At 40.7% G+C, this 19,433-nt stretch overlaps 1 protein-coding gene across 16 annotated transcripts in view; it reads right to left on the bottom strand.

The window, feature by feature from the left end:
- mical3a (microtubule associated monooxygenase, calponin and LIM domain containing 3a) overlaps positions 1-19,433 on the bottom strand; it is a 58,281-nt gene that overhangs the window by 36,098 nt on the left and 2,750 nt on the right. For 10 of the 16 annotated variants that reach the window (XM_019894023.1, XM_019894024.1, XM_019894022.1 and 7 more), the window contains exons 2-20: positions 10,901-11,327; positions 10,247-10,454; positions 10,013-10,129; positions 9,821-9,922; positions 9,273-9,428; positions 8,848-8,948; positions 7,034-7,291; positions 6,836-6,951; positions 6,373-6,499; positions 5,869-5,962; positions 5,688-5,717; positions 4,134-4,281; positions 3,446-3,642; positions 3,199-3,317; positions 3,051-3,113; positions 2,551-2,730; positions 1,800-1,895; positions 1,484-1,567; positions 209-322 (exon numbers count right to left, since the gene is read on the bottom strand). In XM_019894023.1, coding sequence (XP_019749582.1) covers positions 209-322; positions 1,484-1,567; positions 1,800-1,895; positions 2,551-2,730; positions 3,051-3,113; positions 3,199-3,317; positions 3,446-3,642; positions 4,134-4,281; positions 5,688-5,717; positions 5,869-5,962; positions 6,373-6,499; positions 6,836-6,951; positions 7,034-7,291; positions 8,848-8,948; positions 9,273-9,428; positions 9,821-9,922; positions 10,013-10,129; positions 10,247-10,454; positions 10,901-11,179 — 2,589 coding nt within the window. In that variant the 5' untranslated portion in view covers positions 11,180-11,327. The other 6 variants (XM_019894021.1, XM_019894028.1, XM_019894027.1 and 3 more) reach the window with 4 other exon arrangements.

Raw genomic sequence — 19,433 nt, 5'->3', positions numbered from 1 at the left:
ATGCTGCAACAAAATCATGTAATATGATGACAGGAAAGACAGCATGAGCGCACTATTCTAGAATTACAGAGAAAATGTGCACACCAGAGGTCATGTCTAAACTAACAACGGCTAAAGTTAAAGTCGAGTTGGGGTGAAGTACATGGGTGGGCCAAGGATTTGTGACAGACAAGAAACAAATGGACAAACACAGCAGAATGTGTGTCACCTCAGTGTGAAGAGAGAGCGAAGAAGTGGAGGAGGAGGAAGAAAGGAGCAGAATGGTTTTCTTTGGGCAGCTCCGAGAGCTTGAACTGGCTGCTTGGTCGACAGCACTTCTGGCCTTGAGGGATAAGGAACAGCAAATTCAGCATCAAGATGGTGAGGATGATGACGTCTATATTTGGGATGGGCGAGGACTGATACCAGGTATCGTATCAAGCTGGTACCAACCTTATTTCAAGGTACCGGGTACTCGAAGGTTGCCGATACCAGCCATCAGTATTTTAAGCAAAAATAATAATAATCTGACATCGAATAAGTCTTCCTTGCCAGTAGTTTATGCTGGAGTGTGGCCATTTTACACATCTGTGAATCGTCACATGCGGCAGGAAGGCCTTTGTTCAGCATTATTTGCCATTGTGTTAATCGAGATTGTATTCATCATAAGTACAAGTCGTATCGGTACTTGGTATCGATGAGTACTCAAGGGCCAACATTCATACTGGTATTGGTCTGGAAAAAAAAAGTCCTGAACATCCCTAGTAAGAAGACAAAATTAGTGACTAGTTTCTCATTAATACCATTGAATGAGGAATTCTAGCATTTGAGAACTCATTACAAACTAATTATTTCAGTTGATTAAAGGCCTCAAGAGCGGGGTCCCAAAGCTATTGATTAGTTTCACCACTTCCATGACACACACACACACACACACACACACACACACACACACACACACACACACACACACACACAGCAGCAGCAATATAAACTGTGAGGAGATAGAAATCTAGAAAGTTTTACTGAGTATTTAGCACACACAGGAGCGCTTTAAAATATATTGTGTGCTTTAAATCAATGGCAGGGTTGAAGACACAAAACTAAGGTACAAAAACAATGAATTGTAGATAGCACATACGCTTATCTATGGATGCAGAAATTAGTCATTTTTAAATTAGCAATGCATCTGTGTAGTTTCTGGAAATGTGACATTTGGAGGGTGTCTTTGGAGGGCCTGTTTTCAAACCCATTCACTATACTGAAAATATGTATCATTGGATTTACTTGACACTTAAATCGAACATATCTATCAATGGCACATGATTAAAATCTGTTGAACTAAAATATTTCATTTCATTAATTTGAGGAAAAGAGGGGAAGTTATATCAGTTTACCAAATTCTAATCATGTGCAACCAAAAAAGAAGTACTGCTACTTTTTGGGGAATTTGAAAGGATTGGGGGGATGTGGAGAACTACTCGGGAAGCACTACTAATCATACCTGCTCCCCGCTGTTGGGCAGGGTCTGACACTTGATCTTTTCTTTGTAGCGAATGCTCAGCTGCTCCTGCTGTTGTGTGCGTCTCTGTACCAGGACATGAGAAAGACTCTCACACACTTTCTTTTTAACACCACCCAGCAACAATCAATTGGTTTAGTAGCACCGTGAGTAATACCGGATATTTGCAATGTTACTACATAGGGGTTCACAAAAGTTCATATCTAGTATAATGCAGCTATGACACACTCCAGGGGAATATTGTTAGTTGATGAGTGTCTGGGAGTCTCTACAGGGAATGGGAAGGTCCAATTTTTACCTTTCTCCAAGCTGGCACAGGTGCTAGGCGCATTGGCTCGAGGGGTTTGGGCGGGGATGGGTGCAAAATACAGTCCAGATTGGGCAGAGAGTCCCCCTTCGAGGTTGTGTAAAGATGAAAAATAGTAGACGGCAATGGTGTAAAAAGGCATGCAAGCCGTCATGGAACAATCCACGATGGGAGATGAACAGGAGAGAGAAACAGGCACAAAGAAGTGACCAATGGATGCATGGATGGAACATCCATTTTTTTTTTTTTCAAAACTAAGACAACAAAAGTCAAGAGAGGATCATGCTCAAAGAATGGCACATTCACAACATTACCATCAACATGCAACTTGACAAGAACAATAAAAAAGGGAAGATTTCAATAAACTGACCGTCATGCTATAGCATGTACAATAGGCACAGTCAAACGGTTTCGACGTAAGTATATGATGTATTCTAAAAGAGCATGACTTGAGAGTTGTCCTTTTCTCCTTCAACAATGCTGCCCAGTATAGCAATAACACCCTCTTCCAGAATAAAGCTCAGAACTGTGGATGCCAGCCCCTTGAGTACAAGCACAGTGAGGTCGCCTTCATGAAAGAGGAACAACAGTCTGCCTGACCAACGTCCGTTCTGGAGCGCATCTCATTTAGACACAACCGCCTACATCTCCTCAGTCATGAGACTAAAGGTCCAAACTCACTGCTTCAGCAAAATATTCAACGTAGGAATGAAAAAAAGTCCACAAACTCTCGCGTAAATACCTGTCTTTTCAGTCCTGAACCCTGGGCAGGAGCATTTTCTTCAAACTTGGCAAGCAGCTGGGTAGCCATAACCTTGACTTTATTGTTGTTCCCGACAGCAGCCGAGTCCATCTTCTTTTCTGACAGCAGAGTAGGGACAGTGGCCTGTCTGTCCTCCTGGCCAGCCTTGGATCCTTCCTCCTGGTAATAAATTAACAAGTTATATTGTTTTGTCATGAAGTACACAATACCATTATTTTTTCCCCATTAAAAAAAAAAAACAAACAAACAAACATGCATCTCCAAAACTGTCTTTTCATCCGAAATTAATTTATGTGGGAGTTACTCTAAAGCCCATCATGATGCACATTCAATCTCACAGGTGAATCTTCTAGTTCAAAGTTTTACAAGATTTGCATGTGGATTAATGCATTTATTTTTGGTATTGTACTAATTGAAGATGATGACTACGTGCCATTTCAAAATGAGACAAAAGCACCGCATTTGTCATGAGAACTCACATCTTCAGACTGGCTGGTTTTTCTCCTCTTCCCCAAACTGTCAACAACCTTCTCTTTTTTGTCCTATTGAGGAAATATCATGTTAGTACTCCAGCTGCAACAGCATCAATTTTACAGTATATTCCGATATTTAGGTTCCAACGCTGACCTTGGGGTTACGTTTCCTTGAAATTGCTATGCTCTGCCCAAGTTTGCTAAGGAAGGAGATGGGCGATTTGGTGCTTGCCATCAGAGCAGCCTTATCCTCTGGACTCAGATTTTGATTGTCTGAAACAGAATACACAGAGGATACAAATATGGGAAGTTTACTCACGCGCATACGCACGCCACATACCGAGGATTACAGGTGATTATGTTCTAAATGCTGACACAACAATAGAATCTCAGTCCCTCACCTCCAGGTGGCACTGTGTCCTTAAACATCTCATAGAACTGGCTGAGGTACATGACCATTGAAAGTTTGTCAGGCTCCACCACACAAGACATTTCCTTGCCAGTCATGCATGGTGAGATGCCAAATTCCCGCTCGGCCACATCAAAACCCAACTGGTTGTTCTTTTCCTGATCTCGCTCATCCAGAGTGTCAAAGTCACTAAGGGTGGTGAAAGGGGAAACATCAAAGTTGACAAAAGTTGATCAGATTTGAACACACAGTGTAAGAAACAATCCTCAGTATATGTGCCCTTGCCAACCAATGAATGATCATTGAACTCAAGACTCCATACACAGTGACCACTCAATTTAACTCCCAACCTTAAAGCGGCATTGACAACACAAAGAGCTTCTGTCAGCTGTTATGCTGCCTCAGGAGACCATTGAACTACATTATAGCTTTTTGCGCACATGCATGCAAGGAGTATGAGCTGTGTCTGTTACCTTATTAATGATGCAAAACCAAAAGGCCCAAGACCCAAACCAGACAATAAACAGCGTATGCAACAAATATGAACACGACAAGCCATTCCAAACAAATGTAATATTTAAGCAATCTAAACTGGACAGTAAAAATTGTTGAAAAACTTAACACGCTGAGCCAAGTTGTGATCCTTTGTTTGTGAGTTTATGCGCAATTGAAATACTTACATGAGATCTGGCCTGTAACGGTGGATGAGTGCACACAAGGCAAGACCGCTCTTCCATGACATGGTGAGGTCTTTGACACAAACATTTCGGTATCCTTCTGTTTGTCTCTGGCACCAATTGAGAAGTTTACTGGATCGAGCTACAGATTCTGAACAGACAGGAAGTTCAAGTATTGCATTACCTCTTCAAGTAAAATCTGGAGTAATCATGGATGACATTACCATTACCCTTTTTGGGGTAGCATAGAGCATACGCTATATGGAAAATGTATTTGGACACACCTCTTAATTTAAAAAATGTATACACTGCACATAAGGATCTGGGGGACACCATTTAGTGTCACGTTAAGAATTAGAAAAATTCTATTGATGCAACTTAGATGGAATCGTTTGGGAAGCGCCCTTTCATGTACCAGCATGACTGTGCCCCAGTACACAGAGAAACATCCTCCAAGGAAGGGTTGCACAAGTTAAGCGTGAAAGCGCTTCACAGTTCTGATTTCTACCACATTAAAAACCTTTGGGCTCCATGGAAATTGTGAGCCAGGCCCTCCTGTCCAAAATATAGTAAATGCTCTCAATTCCAATCCTCTAAAATGCTGTAGAAAGTCTTGTCCGAACTTGTAGGGCTGGCCGATAAACCAATAGCAATATATATCCCGCTAGACAGGTGATCAATGAGGTCCGATAGAAGGTTCGACAAGCCAAACAAAAGTGTGGCTTAACATTGCTCATTTAAATGATCAGTTGGCTCAATGCTTCCATTAAGATTATTATTTTATGAACAGTGAATGATATTTAATGTAATTGTATCAACATTACTGCTTTGACATCATTCACAAATTCACACAATTATGGTATTGCTTGGGGAGCACTGATGTAAACATTAAACATTACAATGTACTCACAAACTGTCCATGTGAATGGTCATCAGATATTTTGAACAGTATTTTTTCTCTAGATATGTGTTTTGTTCTAGCTTATCTTTAACCCATTTAATATTTTTTCAGATTTTGAGTAGGTTAAAAAAATAAGAATAATTATCGCTAAACACATGAAATACTTTCTGTATATCGTGAAACGTATTACTGTACAGTATACAACTTTTGGGGTATTAACCATTTTCATATTTTTTCTACTTATTAATAATCTCCATTACAAGTTGTCCAAATAATGTTGACCATATAATGCATCTCCTGCTGGGCTATAATGTTATGGCCTCCTTCAGGCTGAGGCTGTGCAGATACTCGTTAAGGGTTATCATCCATAAATATCAACCACGTTAGCACCAACATAAACCAGTCCATCAGCAAATGTAATGGACCATGAGGGGTCAAATGTTCAATGCCATAAAGACGACAAGGGATGCAAATGAAAAGGGTTGGAAAGGATGCAGAACGCAAGTGCTGTAACGTGTTGAATATACTGTAATCAGTCAATGTGTTAGTACAATGCAAAAGGATTTTCATCTTCGATGATACAATTTGGAAACCACAAACTTTTAAAAATGATCAATCCCTAAACAGCAATACCATGCATCTGGACTTTGTGTTACCTTGCAACTGCTTGTCAAGCAGGCAATTGTCTATAGTGGAAATACTCCAACGTTACATAATTACAGCAGAAAAAAAATACAAATATAAAAATAAATGCTTTAATAAGTGAATTATGAAAGTGAATGATGTATTTTGGTAGGTAAAAGTGTTTTATTTATAGAGAACAAAGTAAATACAAACCATTCCTGGTCAACTTTGGTGTTGATGAGTTGATCACATTCTCTATTTCAATACGCATCTCTCTCGGTTCCCCTGTGTCTATGAGGTGCCTCACCTGCAAATGAACCATGTCTGAATTATTTTCTCTTTTGTACACTCACGCTGGTACTCACTCAGTTACATTATCTTACGCAAACAATTAGAGAGTAAAAGATATTTTTGAAGACAATGCTCATTTGGACTAACACTGTCAGAGATACAATTAGTAAACAATATGGAGTAATTTAGAACTGTGGCAAGGCTCGAGATAACTTTCTTTCTTTGAGGAGCAACTTTGCTAATCAATTACTTTATGTAAGGAACAATTAACTAATTTTGAGGAGCATATTTTGCTGGTTGATCTCAGGGACCTGAAGTTGACTGTGGAGGTAAATATAATTTTTCGGGCTCTTTTTTTGTAACTGAATAGGGTATCTTAGTAAACAATTAAAAAAAAAAAAGATATGTGTTGGTTGTCAGACTCACCTGGCTGGGTTTGAGGAAGTTAAGGCTAATGTTGGGGTAACGTGTAGTGGGATCCACACTGTAGTGGCTGAAGTTTTTACTAACATTTTCTGGCGTGGTCTGGGGCAGGAGACGATAAATACTCTCCCTGAGTAAAGAGCAGATGTTTCAAAACAAGTAGTCAACTTGATTACTAATCCGATGCATGGATTATTCCAAGTAAGACCTAACCATGGAAACAGGCCATATTACCACCATATTAACTTGGTTATATAAGAGTACACACAGCAACTGAGGAGTCACATTCCATTTAGATCCTCTCATCCTATTAGTAATAACAAAGGTGTGACGGAGGGTTCAAATCACATAGAGGCACATTTCCGAGTAAACCACTCCAAGATTCAAGGGGTGTATTTGAAGAGGAATGCACACATACGTTTGAGTTGAGTTTGCTGTGGCTGTATCAGTGTTTCCACACGCTCACCTCTCAGACAGCACTTCCAATGGCTGTTTTCCCTGAGCCCAGCTCCTCACCATCCAGCCTGAGTCCATGGCTGCCAGGAAACCTCGGGCAATACCAGTACCCATGGGCCAAAAGGGCTGGAGACAGCAACGGATTCAACTCCCAAATATGACCACGGAAGAGCAAATACAAATGAGCAGCAATGTGAATACCGCTTACCTCTAACAGGCTGTCTCCCACTAACGCCACCAGCAGTTTGTGGCCATTACGCTGGCGCACCATGGCGGCACTCTCCGATGCATACATGCAGGTAAAGTCAAACATGGCGACATCAGGTTGGCCGTAGTGGTTGATTGCAAAATCGAGAGTGGGCAACTGGTGGTTCGTTGAGAAATCGGCCGCCTCACGGGCATAAGACAAGAGGGCAACCTGATCCACGTTTGCTCTGGAAAGCAGCAGCTCTGTGTCCGCATAGTCCTGCAGATGCAACAAAAAAGGAAGTGGTCAATGATGACTCTTAAATCGCAGCAACTCTGGATTTACATCCCGTTACAATGTGCAATGGCCTTATAATGGCCTGGGTGATACTACACAGCTTAAAAAATAATGGGAAAACTTAAATGAGAACAAAAACCTGCACACAAAAGCCTAAGTTGCATGCTCATGGTCAATTAGTAGGGCTCGGACAGCTCTTCCTGTTCCTCCTTGCGCTATAGTAGCATTCATCCTGCTACTGGGCTGTTGCCATTTGCACCTCTCCTGGTGTCCTGGCCTCTCTTTTGGGACCTTTTCAAATCTCCAAACTCTTGACATTACACTGACAAATACAGCAAACTATCTGGCCATGGCTCGTAGTGTCTAGATGTGACTTTCTGGAGGTACAACTTCTATGACCTGCATATGATTCAACACAATAGTTTAATGGCCATTTGCATTGTAAGGCAGCTTTTATTGCTCAAGTGACTACGAAGGAATGAAAACCATAGCAAGTAGTAATGTGATCAATATGTTGAGATTCTTTTCTGCACAAAACCCAACGCAATTCCTGTCATATCAGAATTACTAAGCGTCTGGATCTCAATGTGGACAGAACAATTTAAAAGGTCATGAATACAGAGATACATATAAATATTGTCACTGCATTGCATGTTGAAAGAGGAAATAAGTAAGAAATTGCACGTGAGTACACAGCTCAACACTCTGTAAATATTCAGAGGCTGTCATAAATCACTGTGCAAACTCAACGCTTTCAGCGTCCGTGTGTAGAATGAACTGTTCTTTACAAGTCTCTCAAACATGTAGCGTCATATCACTGCATGCTTTGGGAGTAACCTGTTTTCATCGCGGGTGGTGGGAGGTACATTGTTCCAGTTTCAAGCTCTCTGGGTTATCTAATGCCAGGGTGGAACTGGCAGAAGGTGAGAGCGGTGGAAGCTGTCAGTTGATATAGCCTGACAGAATTATGTAGCCTCGCTTCTCTCCTGCCAGCATTTTCTGTCCTCATTTCTCCCTTTCCAGAGCAGAGGAGAGACATGGTTTTTAACTTTGTTCAAATACATTATTCCTCCTCCTCTGCTTTTAGGTTGTCGGCCTTTTCTACAGTTCCCTCTCGCCTAAAGTGTACCTGCACACCAAAAAGATTTTAAGTAGAATGGATAATTGTTATTTTAACACAAAACACCTGTAGCCATGATGACACACCTTGAGTAATGTTTTTACAGGAAGGCAGATTTGTTTTGGCGCTTTCCTGTGGACGTGAGCCAGGGAGAGGAAAGAAAATGTCGACATCGAAATGGGCACAAAGATTAAGTAAGTGTGCTTGAGTTGACAGTTGAGTCCTCGCCACAGTTGGCTTGGTTAGACCATTAGGCTGGTGAGGAAAACAGAGAGGACTGAAAAAAATCAAACGGTGTCGGCCTGTACGTGCGTGAAGCTACTGTCTACTAGACCGTTTTAATGGTATTTGACAATTCTCTATCGCGAACACACGCAAACACACACAAACACACGCGATCAGCTTTTTAATCACTCACATGCAGAATGACTCCTTTCTCCAGCAGGCTTTGTTTTTTGGCAGTCATCACAAAGTAGTGTGTGTCATCCTTGTAGTAGACAATGTTTTCCAGGTCAATACCTAAAAAGACCAATTGAAAATAAATAAATAAATAAAATAAAATAAAAGGAGTGTTACACACCAAACCCGAAATGTTTCCCCATTGCAGCAGCAGACTGCTATGCCTCCGGCGCAGGACAAGAGAGGCAATTATGCGACACAGAGCACAACATAACAGAGCTCTGGGAACATCGCCATGTCAGCAAAAACTTGGACAAAACTGGTATCAAAGCTTTATAATTGGACTGACAAATTGCTAAGGGTGAGAGAGAAGGCTGAACATCTGATTACGTATACCGAGCTGTGATCTGCTCTACATAATGTGAAATTTTCTGCAATTTGCACCTGTCGCTTCTCGGAGGTCTTGAAAGAACTTCTGATTGAAGATGAAGGCCACTCCGCTGATTTCTTCAACCTTAGCCTCTGCTGTCGTGTTCATGTTGATGAAATTTGCCGTGATGGCGATTGCAAGTTTGCCACGGAACTCCTTCCGTCGAAAACCTAAATGATAAAGCAGATGAACACTTTAGACAGAGGCGGAATAACCTTACATCTTTTAAAAGTTGTACTGTATTTTTGATTTCATATAACCTATTATTAACCACAAACACAGCTACATAATTTGTAGAAATAACTAGAGCCACACGGGGGACCGAATAATGGTATCGATTTACAGTATAGAGTAGAGCAGAATTACAGTATGTCAAAGCAAAATGCACAAACTCTGTGTGTGTGGTTTTAAGGTCAGCGCATACACGGATGACAGATGTCTATTTGAAAATGATGTACATATTTATGTCAGAGGAAACCAAGGATAACGTTGCCATTTTTGTTTGTTCACTTGTTAAAGGAATACGTGCTCACGGCTGAAGGAAAAGGAGAGGACGACTTGCCTGGCAGCGTGTTTCTCCTTCCATCCGCTCCAATGATCACATCAAACTCCAACTCGTTGACGGGATGTGTCCTGGGGTGGACCTCAGCCCTCCAGCCTATCCCTGTAAAACACACAAAAAATGCAACATTACAGAAAACTGCAAATATTGCGCTTCAACCAAAGCACGTTGCTTTTCATTTTTATGACTCACTTTCATTCTCCTGGTCCTCGGGAGGTTCAATAAGCCCCTTGAACTCTGCATTGACATGGATTTCAATGCCCAGGAGGAGAGCCACTTTAAGCAGCATGAGCTGAAGTTGACGAATACCTACAAAACAAGTACAATGACATCATCGCTCCTCCAAATCACAAATTACAGGCAAATTATTTCATTAAACACACCAAAACCGTCATAGATTGTCACATTGTGCTGTCAGCAACTTACTGATATGATCAATTGCACCGGCGCAGAACTTTCCATAAAACTTCTTGGCACCAAGCCCCCTGAGGTCCTGAATGGTGAAGGGCCAAAGGTGGAGCACATTGTTCCTGGAGAAGGCATCTCTCTTCTCCAACAGCACCACTTTGGCACCCAGGAAGGCGAGCTCGATGGCTGTTCGTAAGCCACACGGTCCAGCGCCAATGATCAGACACTAGCGTCAAAGTTAGAAAAATAAAGTCAACAATTTTATATTGGGTAGCATTGAGCGTCAACAGGGTCTTGTTTCGACATAGGGCAGCCTTAACCAGCTTTGGGGTACTAAGGGGAAGGACCCCAAAAAGATTTTATTGAGTTACTTTTACTGCTTTCTCAATTTGGTAAACATTTTTCTGTTAATGAGTTCATCTTGTCTTCTCATATATTATTTTTTTTCCTTTTTTTTTTTTTTTAAACCAACTATGGTACACAAGCTCTTGGCAAAGGGTTTTATATTGACTTGTAAACTTGATTGTGTTCTCTGTCGTCACTGTATAGTATTGTAAGCCCATGACATGGTCATCATTTTGGCCCTGGGATGAGATCAAACTTCTAATTTGGGTCATGGCAAACAGACAGCGGAATCACTTCTTGCAGTAGTGGTTCAAACGTGAGAGATACCTTTGAGTTGGTACAGGCACGGCCCTTCTTATACTCCTTCTGGCTGGCCCTCTTGTCTAACTTGGCCCAAAGTGCTTTGGCCCTCCAGTAGTTGAGTTTGGATTTGAGCCGGTGGTAAAAGACCCTGTACTCTGTGGGCTTGACATCCAGGTGATCACACAGCTCCTGGAAGGCCTTGAGTGTGCCCTTGCATGTGGTTGCCTGGACAAATTTGTCAAACAGGACGTGGGACTGGTTGACCCCTTCTCCTCCCGTTGCATTGATGCCTCCATCCCCCATGGTCCAGACTCACACAAGGCTGATAGGGCCCTTCACCCCCCACCTCCCACCCCCCCAAAGGGGTCTCTGGGTCCAACCACAGCCCCGTATGATGTCGGCTTCTCTCTCAAGTGGAAGGTTTTAACTGCCTCCCTCGGGCGTTCTCATTCTGTCAGGAAAAGAAAGAGAAATAAATTAAATGAAACTTGTGCTGGATGGTACAGCATGAATCAAAATCAAATGCTGTTGTCAAGAACGGCCGGGGAGCAGACATGGTAAACTCTCCAGTAGCCAGATAAATTGAGTAAATCCAGCACAATCAGGAACAAAGCACCATACTACTGATGTTTTTGGCTGGAGAACAAGCAATGCCATACAGCATTCTGTGTGATTTGGTGAATTAGTGCGCTCTATCAATTTGGGTGGGGAGAAAAAAAGTCACTGTGGAAGAAGTTAATGGAACATATGTCCATTACTACAGGATGTGACAAATGAAGAACAAACACCATTATTCCGTTGCACATGTAACATCTCCCATTTTTCTGGGAAGACTCACCATGGTCAGAGGTTAGTGACTGAACTTGCTTTGTATATGAAACCTCAAGGAACCTTCACAACTAAATCAGCTGGCAAGACAACCAACCAACCAAGGTCAAATAACCACGGTCCTTTTCACAGAGACAAGACTTGGGGAAAAAAAAAAAAAAAAAAACTTTTCTCTGTCTACGAATGGAAGCACCAGGCACAGGAGGGGCTTTGAAGCCACACAGATCCAAACAGGAAACACACGGGCAAGTGTAGGCGCCCATTTAGGGTGCAGACTAAAATGCAGCAGACAGCAATACACCCCAAAAACACAGTACGGCGTTTTCTGCGCCATCACAAAATCCAGTTAGCCCGGACAATTGATCGAAAATTCCATCAGGATTTCAATGTTGGCTTCTCGCGATAATAGCAACATCAAGCCAAGAAAAACGATGGCAACATCCGGCATTTTCAAAGGACGATGAATACCTGTCTTACAGCAAGCGTGTGACATATAGCTTGCCGAGACTAGAAGAGAGCTTTGGAGTACACAACTGTTCTGAGCGCGGCTGAGTCCGGCCACGAAAAATAAGTAGCTGAAGCAATGAGTGTGCGCTTGTGGCATACTCACGCTTTATTTTTATAAATAAATAAATAAAAATAAACTTTTCTAGCATCTTCACATACTAGTTATTAGTGTTTGGTGCATTGAAAAAAGATGCCCTGCTGTGTGAGTGGCTACTGAACACACCAAGTCAACTTCGACACCAGTGAGTACAGTACTTGCTCTCTTTTCAATGCAGGCATAGATCGTTGAATGCAGCTTTTTTTTTTTTTTTGCGCCCACCCCTCCCAAAACCTTAAATGAAAACAAGCAAGTAATGTTGCACCTCTTTCATTGTGTGCGCTCTTGCTGGCATTTTTTCAGGTCTAACTACATTGGCACAACAGCTGATTAGCCAAGGGAAAGGAGGCAGACAGATTGAACAAAATCATATAATTTTCATCTCATCTTTGTTCATGAACTAAAAATGTCCAGTTCTAGCCCAGTCTTTATTTAGTGAACTACATTTTCGTCTCGTCCACAAGAATGCACAGATTTAGTCCCAGTTATTGTGTAAGAGTAGGACACAGGGTCACATATGTCAGTAAACTGCGAGCACATCCTGCACAATTACATATCATGTTAGTCTGGGTAGAAAAAAGAAAAAATATTTACAAAACACTAACTAACTGTACCTTATCATATATACAGGTATATATTATATATATGAGAGGAATACCAGATTGCAAAGAAGGTTTGGGATGACACTGCATAACCACAAATGTAACCGTAACTGTTTACCCACTACCACAGTTCCAAAATAGCTAGGATAACTGGGCTCACTGTGTTCATTGGCGTGTATCCTTAAATGGCACTGTGTCCTGCCTGGCCAATGCTCTGTTGTGACTCCTCTCCTTCGCCACTCATTCAACGGTAGAATTCCAAGCGGAAAGAAGAATATTTTTTGTCGAAACAATGGATAGTTTAACCAAAGGGCACCTTGTAGCAGAGGATAAGGACATGAAATTAGTTCAAGTCTCCACCTGGTTGTTACTTCAACTAACAGTTGTACTACTAATGTCGCGCTTGAGAGAGGTTTATTTAGACAGCAAATGACTTGTCGTCGGTCGATAAGGTAAAAATGCACCTCTTTTTGTCTCATGGACAAATGGTGAACAGCAGGTCACTAAAGTTGAGAGAGTAGTTTTCAGATGCTCAAATTATATTGTCAAGGAGAAGAATACATATTACGTGACTGCACTTCAGCACACACATCAAAACATTCTGTACAGTGTACTATATTGTTGATCAACGTTTAATGTTTTTGAGCTGCTTTTCAGACTCCACGACACAAAGTTCAGAAATGGATTAAAAAAATCAATACAATGATTTAAGTAATTATTTCAAAATGACAGTTCCCAAATTATTTTGTTCGTATTGTGGCTTGTGATCAGCAAGAATAGTGTCTCTGTCAATGTTATGTGGCAACCAATGATCACCTACATTAGAGGTGTACTGCAATGGCGGACCAGCTCAGACACCTCTCAAGGACAGCATGCAGGATTTGTACAAATTTTACTGCACATCTTAGACACTATGTATAATTATATTTACATGATTTCAGGATATGAGTACATAATCTACATTAATTGGCTTCCCTTTTTATCTGTTTTAAATGTTCAGGATGTGCAAGTTATCGTTAGCGAACTCTATTGCTATTTTTTTAGGTCACACGAATCGCCCAGTACAGACTGCCTTGTGTTAATGAGCCCTAATATTGCTCAACAAATAAGTGTTACTTTGAGAAAATGTTTCATGAAGAAAATGTTTATTTCATGAGTAACCTAAACATTGATTTTCAGAAAAAAAAAGAAAAACAAACAGCAAAGGAGAAACAATAATGCTCACAGACCAACTAAATAAAGTTGTTCACATTACATGTCTATCCATGAACAATATAATTGGTAACTTTGTGTTTGTAAAAGAAACCCCCACAGTGGTCCCAGAAGTAACTTCAATCTGACGAAAGCAATAATAAATAAAAATGTAATCAAAATTAACTAATGAAAATCAGATCACGCTTTTGAGCTGGAGTAAACTTTTTTAACAGGGCATCAATTATTCACACATTTTCTCGGATGTGCGCTCCCCATTCGCCACATTGCCAATTACGAGCTGAAACAGGAAGTGACAAGGTAAGTACCTCCCACATTCCCTACACTGGCAAGTGGTCAATTTGTCTGTCGAAATTGTCTTGGGGATGCAATACATGCGAACTGCAATAGTGATGTTTCTGCACTTAACACGTTACAAAAGTGCATCCCTGCCTCCCTGTGCCAGATCTCCCATTAGGGTAGGCAGTGATTTCCTTTTCACAAACAGGCACGTGCGGTAACGGGTCGATGGTGGGAGGTTGGCTGCTTGAAAAGTAGATTTTCGGTCAAAAAAAGGTTGGGCACCCCCTGACCTATCAAAACATAAATATTATAATATCAATCATGCAAGTTAAGCAGTGGTTCTCAAACTTTTTAAAGCAAGTACCACCACCCCCCAAAAAATTGCTTAAGAAGTAACACCATTAGGATACACATAATACAGCAACATAGTGGGCCCAAATGTTCAGTCATAAGCACTGTATTCTGGTTGAATGACTTTAATACAATTTATTACATCACGAATGCAAAACGCAACCAACTTCAAAGTAACTATTTAGATGAGTGGTGCACACGTAACTGGCAATGATTTGCGATGGTTTAACTTCCGGATCTGTTATAAGTTAATTTCACATTTTCAGCGTGACATATTTTTCAAATGGATCTAACCACCTTTTAGTTGCTAAATGCTTTTCTTGTTTTGTTTGTTTTTAATCAAAAAGATTTGTTGCAACGCTTTTGGAGTATCTATGCACAGCAAGTAGTCCAGATAAATAATAATAATAATAATAATAATAATAATAATAATAATAAATTTTATTTGAAAGCGCTTTTCATCACACTCAAAGACACTTTACAAGAGCTTAAAACACAGGGTAAAATAAAGACACTACAATTGTCATATTTAAAAATTGATACTGTTTAATCTCTACACCCAAAGTTCCAAAAGTTTAAAACAGCTACTTGATCAACAAAATTACAGTTTTCCATCTTCATTCAAAGTGTAAGAGCAAGCATGGCCACTATGTAGTCAAAAATGACTGAACCGCTGGAACACTGACACACAGGCCTGTTGCTATCAATAGCACACACAGCTTGCTGCCTATCTATCATGCATGTGGATTGCTGTGTTTTACTCATTTGCATTTGCTCACGGGGGGGGGGGGGGGGGTCGTAGCAAAAATGGATACACAAAAAGGTTACATTCAGCAAATTTGGAGAACTCAAATGAAACTTCAACTTCACTTTAAAACTTTGTGTTTCTCATGAACGCTTTAAAGGGACCAAACAGGTGAAAGACTGAAGTGGCAAGGTCTGGGCTGTAAGGGGGATGAGGGAGCAATTCCCAGCCCAGCTCATTGATGGTGTGCACCGTTTGAGCTGCTGTGTGAGGCCTTTCGTTGTCATGATGCCAAACGACTCCTTTTGACCAATGACCCCTGCGTTTATTCTTTGTCTTTTCTTGACCTACCTCAGCAGTTCACAGTCGTTGGCACGAAGTTTGGATGTGACGAAGTCAAAAGTGTTGTGAGCGACTGGCTGAGACATCAGTCCAAAGATTTTTACGCTGAGGAAATATGGAAGCCTGTGCACAGATGGGAAAAGTGTGTGACAGTGCTAGGAGACCATGTTGGAAAAAAAAAAAAATGGAAAGCACTGAGGGGACATACAACATGCCATAATCCCGTCACATCACCAATTGCATCCCTAATCTGGTGCGTGGGCGAAGCAAACTGCTCAGATGACAACATCAGTTTGAAGACTGTCAGATATGAAAAGATGTTCATTATCACTGACTATAAAAATGAAAATACGAAACACATTAAAAAGTTTATATTTTATACATGAACTGAATCCAATTCAAGGTGCTAACAGTTTAAATGATAACTAAAATACAATTTGACAAGACATTCAGTACTTCTAGTCCTGTAGGTGGCAGTGGTTTGCAATGAAATGGCAAAAAAATGTCCACTCTTAAGATGGTTAACCTGCCTCAGTGTACAATGCTAAAACAAAGCTACATCATCCCATTTCATTGACAGCAATGCGGTGTGCCAAACACCAAAAAGTGGCTGGTGCAAATGGACAGCACAACGGTTGCTTGGGGTGAAGAGGCAGGGGGCGGGGGTCCTTCAGTCACAGGCCACATTCTGTCGCCAAATGTCGGCTGGATTTCATTAGAGAACCTTGCATTCTAAGTCCAGGGGTTCAGGCCAGATATCTAATATGATCAGTGAAACCTGAAGACCACAACAAGCAAGCATATAAATATCAGCAGGGTAAAGACATCCACTCTGGTAGGATTAGTTCAGTCAGCAAGACTGTCAAGCAAAGAAACCACCTGTTTCAAGACATCCACATTTAATTATCTCCTATAAAATACAGCTTGCCATTGTGGTATAAAGTTACCAAGAGCAATATTTTCCCAGAAAGGTGTTACATTGACTGTTAATGTCACTCTTTTGTACCCGATGTATTCTATACAAACACTTGGGTCTCTATCAAGTGTGAAATTAGACAACCGAATAAATGTTTTCTAAGTTGCCTATTTCCGAAAATGAGCAAACAAGCTGACTCAAGTACAGTGATCCCTCGCTATTTCGCGGTTCGTTTATCGCGGCTTCAGTGCATCGCAGATTTTTTTTTAAACATATTCATAAAAAAACATTTTTTAAATCATTTTTTTTCATATACATGGAGTACAGTACTGTATATGTTGCTTTATGTGACTCGCTGTTGTTTTGCTGACTTTCGCAGCTTCTCGCGGACCGTTTGCGGACTTAAAAAAAAATAAAAACAAAAAAATAATAATTTAATATGTTAATTGGTCGCTACTTCGCGGATTTTTGTTTATCGCGGGTGGTTTTGGTCCCCATTAACCGCGATAAACGAGTGATTACTGTAATGCACCTCCACCCCAAGGCGAGTTTCTTGACCCATGATTAATTTAACAGCTACACTGGGCAAAGATCAACTGACTGGGCAAAGATCGACTGTTTTGAAACAGAAACACTGTCACATGAAAGCAAGAAGCTAAGGAGAGCTGTACTACAATTTGATGCCCTGATCGGCATTTGCTAACAGCCAGAACATACTAAATTGTTGAGCTAAGTGCTGTGTGTGTGTCTTTAGCGATGTGCCTCGTCCTCACATTTACTGATAAGTGTAATTCGGAGACTTAGTAATTAAGTGTGAAATCAAAAGAATAATTTACTGTCTTAATGGATTTTCAAGTTACTTTTCTTCAGAAGTGTGGGGTTCAAAACATCACCAAATGTTGCATATAGTGCATACAAGTTCTCGATAGGGCATGCTTCGACCCAGATAATCAGCGTCATTCATCACTCCTAGAAGGAAAAGCAAGATTGCAGAGCTCTATTACAGTATTCAAGGGTCAGCAGACAAGCAAAATGTAAACACTCATTGGCCTATTCTCAGGAATGTGTTTTAACTTAATGGCCTACTTCTGAATTGCATGGCATGGGAATTGCCCTGGACATAAATCTAATCCAGAGCAAATTCTAGGGATTAATCCATGTTTTGATATCATTACATACACCAGTACCACTGCTGTCACCATACCTAGGTTCGGGCGATAATTGCCTTAATTTGGGGTAAAACGAATCTTCAACTAATTCGAGTACCGCAATTCAAAACTGGGCGCAAGGCATTTTTTTCTGTCTCGAGTACCCCCTTATTTACATGTTCACTCAGGAAGAAGTCAAGCCAACCGGAGCAACAATTGTTCATGCTACGCATCACAGTAACACGCCACCAATGCATGCTGAAGACATCACTATCTTGGTAATCTTTTGTTTTGAAGTTGTTTCCGGCAGCATGTTGCAGGCTCACGGCTAACTTGCCTCATCTTGCGGACTATGTTTGAGGCGCTTATATTGCCGTTACAAACTGTTGCTCCAGACGTCAGCAACACAACATCATCCCGAAAATGAATGAATGAATGAATAAATAAACAAACAAACAAACAAACAAACAAACTGACACTTTATTGTAAATCGCTCGTTGGCAGAGTTTAGTAAGATAAGATAAGAAAACCTTTATTAGTCTCGCACTGGAGAAATTCCCAATTCACAGCAGCAAAGTTATGAAAGTAGCGGCAGCTCCAGTGTTTGCGGCTAGCAGCGCTCAAGTACACCATGGCTGGAGAGAGACGTCGAATTACTTTTCAAGGCGGTTCAAAAAATGTAAATGACACACTCTGATTCTGATAGTCCGAGACCGTTTATTACTTTTATGATTAGTTTTGTCTTTGTTTTTAAATGGTGTATTTTTTGGGCTTGATATTTAAAAATATATATATTTTGGAGAAAAACTCCCAAAACATTTTTAAGATATTTTAAGAACTATCCACAAATCACATGCAGGTACTGGATAACAATCCACTAACTTTGAAGTACAGTAAATTGCAGTGCATACTACTGTCAAGTTGTTTGCCAAGTTACTGACTTCTAAAGGACTGGTGTCAAACTCAAGGCTCTGGGGCCAGATCTGGCCCACCACATCATTTTATGCAGCCCACAAAAGCAAATCAAACATTTCAACTTTCATGATTCTTGCTAAACTCTGTAACAATATTTCAAATTCTCATATGTAATAAATAAGAGAGATATTGTAAGCATTTTCATGTTACCAAACCCTCATTTCAGTAAATTAAACAACAGCTAATCAAACCGTTATTCTTCACTTTTTTAGATGGTTTCATAACAGCCCTCCAAGGGAAAGGGTAACTGCAATGTGGCTTGCAACAAAAAAAATGTGTTTCACAACCCTGTTCTAAAATCAGAGATGAAAGTGGACTTTTCTGAAAATTCCGGAAAAAATAAATAAATAAATACATACACGTGCGCGCGCGCGCACGCACATGGCCGATCAAGCATGAATTAGTTTACACAAAACGCTATTCAAATACTCGACATTCAATGATTAATCTTCCTTTTGTGTGCACACTTGTACCCTTTGTGGCTTCCGTTCGGGCCGAAATTTCGAAATCTCCAAGATATGGCGAGGCCATGAGAATGCGAGGCGAAGGCAT

Source organism: Hippocampus comes, unplaced genomic scaffold, assembly GCF_001891065.2.
Source record: "Hippocampus comes isolate QL1 unplaced genomic scaffold, H_comes_QL1_v1.1 scaffold104, whole genome shotgun sequence".
In the NCBI taxonomy this organism is placed as follows: domain Eukaryota; kingdom Metazoa; phylum Chordata; class Actinopteri; order Syngnathiformes; family Syngnathidae; genus Hippocampus; species Hippocampus comes.
This window is presented reverse-complemented; position numbering and strand designations above follow the sequence as displayed.